At 41.9% G+C, this 11,078-nt stretch overlaps 1 protein-coding gene across 2 annotated transcripts in view; it reads left to right on the plus strand.

Moving 5' to 3' along the window:
* HIC2 (HIC ZBTB transcriptional repressor 2) overlaps nucleotides 1-8,263 on the plus strand; it is a 70,472-nt gene extending 62,209 nt beyond the window's left edge. For both annotated transcript variants that reach the window (XM_042865966.1, XM_042865967.1), the window contains one exon: nucleotides 5,565-8,263. In XM_042865966.1, the coding sequence (XP_042721900.1) occupies nucleotides 5,601-7,313 (1,713 nt within the window). In that variant the 5' untranslated portion in view covers nucleotides 5,565-5,600 and the 3' untranslated portion in view covers nucleotides 7,314-8,263. The remainder of the gene's footprint in view (nucleotides 1-5,564) is intronic.
* Nucleotides 8,264-11,078: the final 2,815 nt, after the last annotated feature.

Below are 11,078 nucleotides of genomic sequence, written 5' to 3' on the forward strand. Positions count from 1 at the left end.
AGAGAGACAGGATGGCAGTTCTATCTGACAATAAATGGAATGTAACAAACAAGATAAGGACCACTTTATGTTTGCTGATATGGTATCCTCTGTGAAATAATCCTCCATTCTCTTTCTTTCCATGTGTACACTTGCAACAGCAGCTGCGCATCCTGCTTTCTCCTGCATGTTGCTTTCTCTCCCTTCCCCAGTTCTGCAGACCTATCCCCTGTAACTTGACATGTTGGTCCTACCTATTTTGAAGTGTGAGATACTCTAGCGTGAAAAACAAGGGTGCTGCATCCAGTTTTCTGCTTCTCAAAGACCATCTCAAAGAGCTTTTGCTGTTCTAATGCCGATGATGAAAAAGTGCATGTTCTTGCCTCTGCTTCAATGTTCTGCTGTCTGCCTTCTCACAGGGGATAGAGAACAGTTTGAGCTAACACAGTTCATGCATTCCTGTCTGCCTCTGCTGCTCTGGAATGTGAATACATTCACAAGGTATGGGTTAATGACCTGCCAACTGCAGCTCCTGGGGGGAAGGTTAGCAGCCCTGAAAGACCACCTCACCAATACCTTGGGAAAATCCTGGAAGTAAGTTCTCTAGGGGGGTGGGGAAAGAAAGATTAGATGAGCCAGCGAACAGTAGGAAAGCTCTTCCTGCTAGGATTTTCCAGTTCTCTAAAAAAGTTAGTTCCTCTGAAACTGAAGGGTGAAGAATCCATGTTTCAGTTTCACCTAGATATGACAGTAGCTGGACACAGCATTTTTAGTGTTGGAAGTAACTTGGTGGGAAAAAGCAACAAAGAAAGCAATTGGTTTTGTTTGTCTTGTTCTTTCCCATGCTCACTACTGCATGTCTACTTGGTGCAGCAGAACTGCTTAGCAAGGAAGAGTCATAAGTAAGCAGGACCCTATTTTTTCCTAGATATATTATAACATGCATGCTAGGCTAATGCTTTACTGGCATCTAATTTGATACATCACATCTAATTTGTTTGCTGGTTTTATCTGCAGTACTGTTAGTTCACTGTTCAGGTGCTTGGCACAAATCCTCTCCACGAAATGAGTGATTCCTTAAATCTGTTTTTGATTGATTCTTTGCTTCACTGTTGTTGCTTCTTAGAAGGTGAACAGTATTCAGATGTTAAAATCTATAACACGGGTGAAATCAGACAGTGTCTCCTACTAGAGGCTGCTAAGAGAACACACAACGTTTATTCAGGAATTACTTTTAGGAAAAGATTTAGGAATATTAAAGAGACTCAAATCTGTAATGAATATGTAGATTTTATACTATTTACAGGGAGTGAAGGGATTCCTATTCTCACATACTTTGGCAACCTAATTTTCAGCGATTTCCAAAGTCTTTACAGAAATTGAGAGCAAATTACGTTTTTCCTGCTTTGTAGTGAGAGCAGCAAAGCTCCTGGAGCTGTTGATGTGTTCTGCATGCTCTCCACGCGCACTCGATGACTGCATGCTCAAACCTGGGCACAGCAGCTCAGTTACTCAGCTCCTTGGGCATTACTGCTTGTGAAAATGCTTTTAGCTTGTGTAGCTTTGTTCAATGTGTGGCATTTGCTTGCAGCATTGCTGTAATCTGTGATTTGTGCTCTGTATTTTTCATATCTTTGCATGTGCTGTGTCGCAATGACATGGATATAGTGGAGTAGTGGAGAGCCTCAGTCTTGCTTTCTTCCTTACTTGCACAAGAATACTTAAGCAAGTTCTGCTTTGAAAACTGTGTCTTGAATGACTGGGGAGCAACCTAAATCTGAAAAACTACCTCTACTGCTTTTTGATTAAAGTCTTCTGTGATCCTGTTTAAATGCAAAGGAGTGAAATTTTGCACACCAAATTCAATACTGAAAGACTGTGACCCTTGGTTTTGTTGTTTTTTCTTTCATCGGAGAACTCCCTATAAATGGGGAATTTGTGGTTTTGTTTGTTTTTTTAATCTTCTTGCAGAAAACAAAAAAGGAAGGGTTCTTAAAAATTATACTGAAATACACAAAATATAAACCACTGTGGTTTTTCAGGGTCTTTTGGGGGCTTTTGTTGTTAATACTGGTGGTAATGTTGTGCACATCTTCAAGGTTTGTTAAGAACCATTCTCTGCAAACTGACGGATAGGAAGACCTTTGTAAGGCTGCACCTGCCATTTGTTTGGGAGGATCTGCTCAGTTTTATACAGGACTTAACCTTGTAGTTATCTTTGATCCCACGCTTTCCACTAGAAGTGAGAACTTAGGAATGCCAGAGGTCAAGGAATAATGCATGCTTGTCCTTTTGCTAACAAGATTTCCAGCATTCCCCTACTCACAAAATGCATCACTGCTAAAGAAGGGTTTATAATTGGTCAACTCTGGAAAACATCTGGAATGAATTTATTTGTGTCCAGGACTGTACAAGATATATAAGCCAGGTATGCCAACAAAGGTATTCAGTCAAAGGTGTGCTCTCTGACCCATGTTGCTGTCCTGGTAAAAACCCTCAGTGGGCAATTTCTGACAAACTTTTATATATGGAGATCTAAACTTGGCTGAAGGTTTTGCCTGCCCTGTTCTATTATATTCGTCTTGTTGGGGTTGCTAAATCCATGTTACACTTCAGCTAACAAATTCAAATTTGACAGATGGTGTTGTACTGCTTAAACTTGATCGCTGCATTTAAAATCTACTATAGGTAATAACCTATCTCATACTTCTGTCCTACTGAAATTTTACTTTTGTAAAATTTGAGATGTGAGATAAATATAGATAATTTAAACAACGTGTACTATGCTAATTTTCCTGCTGCAGAACATACTGTGTTTTAATAATAACATTATCTTTCTCATAGAGTTCAGTAAAAAGCCAAATATAATTTTGGGGCTGCTTTCCCTGCAGGCTCATTACCTCATTGCCTCATTTCAAGATCATTTAAGGCAGAAGGGTTCCCATTTGTAGCTGCAACAAGCCTTCACTTTTTGCAAAGGCTTAGACAAACATGTCTGCAGAAATTTCTAGACCTCTGCTTCAAGTGCCATACGAATGGTAAACAAGCTCACTTCTAGTTCAGGAATGCATATTTTTTTTATTAGTCTGTTAAAAAAAAAAATGCTGGCTATGATCTTTCCTTTCTCTTCCTGCATTTTCCTTATGGAACACTTAAAAATTATATTGAGGTATTTTGCATATTATATGCAAGGAGAAGCACTGTTACAGTTGTAGTGCAATGACAGGTGGTCTCTTGCTACTGCTGAGCAGGATGCATTCATATCTAGAGACAGAGTGTTATGTTGCAAACCAAGTTTTTGTCCGTCCCTATGAATATATGTTGGTGACCCAGAAGTGCTTTTACAGGCCTGGTCAGCTAAAAGTGGGCATTTGGTGCCTCACTTGTTACTTCTTCCTTTTAATCAGCAGTTCTGGAAGAAAGCAACTACAGCCAGACGCACTGCCTGTGCACTGTAGCTCTGATGTAACCATCTCCAGCGAAACTTGTTTTTAAAGTGCTCAACGTAGTTCACTGGTGGTAATCCCTTTATGTTTTCAAGAAGCGGCAGAATGAATTTCTATGACAGAAACACTATAAAGAGAGAAGAAATAATTGTCTAAAACCGTAGCAAGCCTGTATTTCCTTCTTTGGCTGAGACCCTTTTTAAAGCCAGCCATCTTGGCAAGCAGTATTAATGAGCAGTGAATTCACCATTTAATGTGGATCCCATCCATTGTGAAATGGATAGAAATGGAACAGAAAAGCAGAACAGTCATTTTAGCTGTGGATCAAGGTGAAAAGCAATAGTGATTTGTGTGCACAGAACAAGGGCCACAAAATTCTACCAAATGCAATGGCAAATTGCAGGCTGGTCAACCGAAAAAATGTGTCCTGTGGAAGAAGGGAGGCACCTGCTTGGCAGATTGTTCGGTAACTGCAGAAGTGCCATTCTAGTGAGTCAGCAGTTTGGGAAGAAAAGCAGTTTACTTTTTGGTTGCTTCTTTCGTAAAGAAAAATCCTTTTGCTGCACGGAAACAGATGACGTAAATTTAACACCTTTCTGCAAAATGAAAACTTTTTATTCATCACCAGTCAGTAAGAATATAAGTAAGGTATGAAGGAGGCTTTTTTTTTTTTTTTTTTTTAAACTATGGAGGTATTATTCATTATTTCTTTTTCTTGAGTACACATACTTGACCCAGAGAGAAGATAAGCCTAGATCAGCTTAATGCTTTATCATTTGAAATCTGATGTGACAGAATGGAACACACAAACAATAAAAGCATTAAGTCAAGATGATTTTAAGAGAATAATCTTCATTTCTATGGATGTAGGGCCTGCTCCTCCATCAAAAGCAGAAATCTATTTCAATAATAAGATGAACTGGGAAAGAAAGGGAGAAGGGGAAAGATGAAGGTAGCTGTTTTATGTTTGAAGCTCAGAAATTACTTTAAATGAATTTTAAATTAACAGATAAATGCCCATTACAAGTAGCAGCCGATGCTTTCAAACAAAAATATCAACAACAACAAAAGAAACAAAATTAATCTTGGATTTCTGAATGCAGCCCTGATTTTAAATTCTAATTTCTACGTTCTCATATCTACCAAATTTGCAGGTGGCAGTTAGTTTGGATCCTCCTCAAACCAACTGCTTAATAAGGGCCATCAATATAAATCAATATAAATATCTAAAATAAATTACACTGTACATACCATTAGTGAAATACATGAACTACACAGAGGTAACCACAATCTTACTCTCTTACCAGTATTTCAGGGTAGAGAGACTGCTATTTGAGATAGATTACTTGAATTCTATTTGTTTAGACAAAAATCTTTCAAAATTAAGGGAGGAATTAACTTGAGAAAACAGTTTCAGATTGTTAAATATACTTGCTGGCATTTAGCTAGCTCAGCATCCTGAATTTCAGGCAGTCCAAGGTTGATTCTAGCACTTAATGTTAGTGGATCAGGATATGGACATTGCCTGGGGGGGTGATTTTTAAAACAGCCTTTCTTAAGGAGATTTCCCATTGACACCTCTGTGTGATTAATTCCATCTCCACTGGATTTAGTTGCTAAATGTCATTTTCTCAACCCCAGAGCTGCTGGAGTTTAATATGTTGTAAGACTTCATCGTATTAAAGCCAAGAAACAAACTACACATTAAAGCAGGGAAGGTGAAGCTTATGCTAGTTATTTTACATGCTCAGATATACAAATGGCAGAGAGAGAGATGCTTTTTTCCCTTTCCTTTTTATCTTTCTCCTTATTCCCCCTTCAGATTTGTGTTAGGAAAAGCAAAAAGTTTTCCCCTATACCTAACTACTGTTTTCTCACTAGTGTCTTTTGAATAGCAATTCCAGCCAATGATGATTTCTTTTGTAAAAATCTGATTTTTGAGACTTGAAATCTTAGTGTGAGTAATACTTCTGTCCGTAATCCAGGAAGGATCACAGCTTGCAAGGCTACATCATATCCAGACCTCCATAGTCAGTGTCAAGTTGAACAAAGACTGCACACTGTTAAGCCAGTCTATTAAATGTAGACATGTTTGAGTGGAAACAGCAGGTTCACACTTCCCATCATCCTGTTTTGCAGGTGGTAAAGTGAAGGTGAAAGGAAGAGAAGGTGGAGATGGAACTGCCAAATCATGCCAAACAACTGCTACTGCAGCTGAACCAGCAACGAGCCAAAGGTTTCCTCTGTGATGTGATCATTGTGGTAGAAAATGCCCTGTTTCGTGCCCATAAGAACATCCTGGCAGCCAGCAGCATGTATTTCAAATCCCTTGTCCTGCATGACAACCTGATTAACTTAGACACGGACATGGTGAACCCCACCGTGTTCCGTCAGATCTTGGACTTTATTTATACTGGTAAGCTCTTAACGACTGACCAGCCCGGTGAACAGAACTTCAGTGCTCTCCTCACCGCAGCAAGCTACCTCCAACTGCACGACCTGGCAGCTCTCTGCAGAAAGAAGCTAAAGCGAAACAGCAAGTCCTTCTCTGGCAAGGCCAGTGGCCTTGGTGTTGGGAGATCTGCCAGGACTCAGAGACTTTCCGCTGCTTCTGTCATTCAAGCTCGCTATTCAGGGTCAAATGAGGGGTTGAAGGGCTCCCATACAAAGGAGCTGTCAAAGGGAAAGCTCTCTGATGATGAGGTCTTTATCAGCAGCTCCAATCAAGAGAACTGTCACTCCTTAAGCAGGGGAGCCAGTAAGAATTGTGGTGGGGGTGGTAGTGCAAATGGGAGCACTGGTGATCAGGAGCTCGGCCTCGATTTGTCCAAAAAGAGTCCATCACTCCCAGTTGCAGCCTCTCACGATGACACGCAGCACAGTGAAAGCCAGCATGGCTCTCCTCAATCTGCCTCAGCCCCTGCAGCCAACAGTGCCTCATCATTTGACGAGTCTGGAGTTGGAGCCCCTCACAGCATAGCGGACAGCAGTGACCCCATGGAGATGGATCTGAGCGAGGAGTGCCACCACTCGCTGACAGAGAGCAGCCAGCGCAAGGGCCTCCGGCATTCGTCCCGTAAGAAGGAGTGGATCAAGAAAGATAATGCCTTTGACAGAAAGGATGGAGGCAAAGACAGGGATGAAGGCGAAGGGCTGCCCAATGGGATCTTGCTGGGGCCCTTGTCCAAGTCTGTGGAGCGGAGCCTGGCTGGGGCTTATGGTGCAGACCTGCCCTACTCGTGTAAGGAGGAGGTAGAAAATGGCAAGGAGAACAGTGATGACAGCGGCCAGAGTGAGAGCGAGAGTGGTGGGCATACCAGTGCCAACTACGTCTACCGACAGGAGGGATTTGAGCCAGTGGCGTATGGTGACAACCTGTATGTCTGCATTCCCTGTGGCAAAGGCTTCCCCAGCTCTGAGCAGCTGAATGCCCATGTGGAGACACACACTGAGGAAGACCTTTACATCAAGGAGGAAGGCACATATGGTGGCAAGGATGAAGCCGAGGATTTGTCCAACCCCAACCAGTCCTATTCTGCAGAGTCCCGGCCCTTCAAGTGCTCTGTGTGTGAGAAGAGCTACAAGGATCCAGCGACACTGCGACAGCATGAGAAGACTCACTGGCTGACGCGGCCTTTCCCTTGCAACATCTGCGGCAAGATGTTCACACAGCGGGGCACCATGACACGGCACATGCGCAGCCACCTGGGGCTCAAGCCCTTTGCATGTGAGGAATGCGGGATGCGCTTTACCCGGCAGTACCGACTGACAGAGCATATGCGTGTCCACTCAGGAGAAAAACCCTACGAATGTCAACTGTGTGGTGGGAAATTCACCCAGCAGCGCAATCTGATCAGCCACCTGCGAATGCATACCTCTCCCACATAAGCCAAAGACTCCAGAATGAGCTTCGAGCCCATCCGCAGTGATTTACCTTTCTGTAAGACTTGCTGCTTAAAAAAAACAAAAACAAGCAAACAAACAAAAAAGGGGGCAACTCCCCATACTCTGTTCAGTCATGGGAGGCCTAAACAAATGTAGCTTTAACATTTTTTTAAAAGTTGTTTTCCCTTTAAAAAAAAAAAAAAAAAAAAAAAAAAGGTCCACAGCCAAGCTGATGCATTTAGTCCAACTCTCCCTCAAAATCTTGGTGATCTAGCATGAAATGTCACTTCTTTCCATGTGCACTGACTTCACTGTCATTTTGGGAATCTGAAGCAAGAAGGAGGACCACAGGGAACTTTCGTTCTCTGCTGGACCCAGCCTCCCTGCCTCTTTCCTATGCGATGCTGTGGCCCTAGTCATGTCCTCTCTTAAAATGAAACTCAGTAGGGTATTTCTTGCCATTCAAAAGAAAATAGCATACATCTATGAAAAAACATTGCATTGCCCTCACAAACACGGAAACTGTGTCTGTGGACCATCTTGCAGGGTTGGCAGCCCTTTTGGATGCTGTGGTAAAGCCAAAGCAGTGACGGAACCCACCACCCACCCTGCTGGGCTCGCCATGGTGGAGACAGCCATCTACCTAGGCATGCAGTGCCAGGGTGCTTTGCTTAAAGAGCTGGTGATGCTTTCCTTACCATCCCTCACTCATTTGGTTTTAATCTTTATCCTTGGCACACGTAACCACATACCACCTTTTCCCACAAAACATGCAAACCTCTTCAGCCTTACCCATGACTGAACCAGGGACTGGATGCCCTGAGAATTTTTCAGTGAGCAGGGGGTCGTCTTTACTTTTCTAGTAGTTTCGTATGAATATTCTTTGCTTAGAGGTACTTTTATTAAAGGAAAAACCATTGTAACGTTTATGTGAATGTTTGAACTGGAAGGTCTGAGGTTAATTCTATGGTGGGTGGGTAGGGAGGGGGTTTGATGTAGGCTGGACTTGCTACAAGTTCCTTAGGTACTTTTTTATTATTGTTTATTTTATTTTTTTTGTGTGTGTGTGTATGTTTTTAGCTTTCCTCCCTCACTAAAGAACAAGTCTGTGTGTACAGACTTGTTACCTTTGCTACCTCTTGAATTCATGAGAACAATAAGATGGTTAGTGAAAGATTAGGCATTTTTTTTTCTCTTATTGTAAGTAATTAAATGTATAAAGGTAGAAGCTAAATTAAATTAAGGGATTTTTACCACCCTGTCCTTCCATCAAGTCAGCTAGAGAAATGTTAAAGCAAAGCTTGGCCAAAGACAAAGCAAAAAATATGCTGAGCCAGAAGCTGTGCTGGCTGCTCAGCCTGGCTCGTTCGCAGTCTCTTGGCTGTTTGTAGTCACTTTTAGATAAAAGAAGAAAACTGCTCTGAGTTTTCTGGGCCCTTTCCAGCTTTGTTTATTGAATCTGGATACTATGGGGAGAGGAAAATGCCCCCCTCATCTTCCACTCCCCCAGCACATCTGGGTCAGTCTGTAAACACCTGGCAGGACAGAGGGTGAGGGCATAGCAGTCTATAATTTACTAGAATCCAGAGTGCAATAAGGTGGAGGAGAGGAGGAAAAAGCAAACCAAAGTGTTTCATATCCTCCTTTTTACACAGTTTAACACACGCACACAAAAAGAAAGAAAAATGAAAAGAAACAAAATGTTCTTGCAACATCTGCATAAGACATCACAGCCAACAGCTGCTATTGGTTTAGGAGAAGAGACAGAGAACTCAGCCCACCAATTCTTGGCCCCCTTGACTTTGTTGGCGTGACCTTGTGGAAAGCTATGGCTTATTTCAAGCCTCCTGTGACTGTGGTGGTAAAAATTCACAGCCAGTAGAATCATCCCTTCTGAATTGAGAAGTTTACACTTGTATTTTTTCTCTCTCCTTTTTTTTTCCCCACTCAAACCAGTATAGTCTCTGAATAGGGTTTACCAAACCTCACATTTTATCTTTTTTTAAAAAATAAACTTTTTTTTTTAAGTTTTGACCAAAAAAGAAAGAAAGAAAGAAAAAGAAAAAAAGTGAGCATGTTTGTCTAAAACTAAGAAATATAAGCTTCTTTTTTTTTTTTCTTTTTTTTTTTTTTGTTAAGATGGACTAGTCCAAAAGAAGTTTTTGGGTCAGTTGAATGAACTGAGGAAACTGGAATCCAGGCTCCAAGCAATAGACTGAGCTGCGCCTTGGCCTGGTGTCACATTACAGGGAACACGCTGCCCCTCTCCTGCCCGCTCTGCTGTGCTGTTTGCTCGTGCTATTGTCTGCCTGCTCTGGCCCCACTGTGACTTGGGGCATGAGGGGAGCACGGACTTTTCATTTCTCATCGTGCTGAGGCACGCTCTTTTCTTCTGGGGAGGCTAGGTGTGTTTTTAGTGTCTTTAGCACTTCCACATTTGAATTTATATTGAATTTTTCTTCCCTCAGTTCCCAGCCAACCCCCTCCCTAAGAACATCCCCAGAATCATCTTTGGGGAAAAGAGGGAAGGCCTTGCCATCTACCTTCTTCTCGAAGTAAGTCCCAGCAGGGCTTAAGGACAGCCATACAAAATTAGTTCCAAGGCACTTTAATACTGCCTTCACCTTCCCTCCAGCGGCCTGAAAGCTGAGCTCAATCTCATGCTGCCTCTGGCTGCTGCCACAGCAGAGCCTCCTTTTCTGCTGGCTGGCTCGGAACCCACCAAGTCCCGATTTTGACAATTATCTTTAGCTCTCCTAGTGAGAGACGTCGCTGGCAGTAAACTCTGCCTCTGCAGTAGGTTTTGGGCACCATTTTCCCCACTTTGCTCATAGCCCCACAGTTTGTTGTGATGATGGGGTAAGTGGGAGGGCAGCTGTGCAGAGGCCATAGGATGCAGCTGGAGCTGGGGCTGCCGAGCCAAGGCATGGAGCACCCACAGCTCAGGGAAGCACAGTCAGATCCAAAGTGGGCAACCAACCTGCTCCCCCTCGTTTAATTCCATTTTTACAAGCATGCGTGTGAGTGATGTAGCTTCTCCTTCCCCTTCTAGGTACCTTCTTCATTTCTTTCTTAAGCTTTGAGAATCATTTTGAAATTTCAGGACCCAATGCTTTTTTTTTTTTTCCCCAGAATGGCTTTTTTACTTTATCCCTCTCCCCCAGCACTTAAACAATACGACTAAAGTCTGTGTACAGCAAGAGTATTGTACAAAAGGAAATTTTGTTCTTTTTTCAAGTAGCTGCGTAAAGTTGTGTTCCGTAGATTGAGTATAAACATTTTCCAAATTGTGACAGTAATAATGAATAACTAATAATACTCAAAACTTCAGGGACTGTTTAAGGCCTGCTTGGGGCCTGAACACTCAACTGCATTTGTACGACATAGTATTGTATCAAACATTTTTCTGTATTTTAATGAGAAAGCAAAACACTAGTTTCATATTTAAGATTTTAAGAGTTTTAGGGTGGGGGGAGGGAGTTGCTTTTTTTTTTTTCAAGATACACAGAGAGCCTCAAGAGGAATAAAACATTAAAGAGAAAAAAAAAAAAAAAGAAAAAAAAAGAAAAGAAAGAAAAAAAAAGAGGCCTGGCAGCTTAAGCATATGCTTTAGTCACTTAGTTCCAGAATGTTTTCGGAGTAACAGGAAAAAAAAAAAAAAAGGATAAAATAGTGAAAGTTGTATAAAAAATAAGCTCATACCCAAATTCACAAAACTATTTTTTAAACCAAAGCACATTTGAATGAGTATGGAACCTCACTTGGCTC

The sequence above is a fragment of the Lagopus leucura genome, unplaced genomic scaffold, assembly GCF_019238085.1.
Source record: "Lagopus leucura isolate 7727_CA_CO unplaced genomic scaffold, USGS_WTPT01 Super-Scaffold_806, whole genome shotgun sequence".
Classification (NCBI taxonomy): domain Eukaryota; kingdom Metazoa; phylum Chordata; class Aves; order Galliformes; family Phasianidae; genus Lagopus; species Lagopus leucura.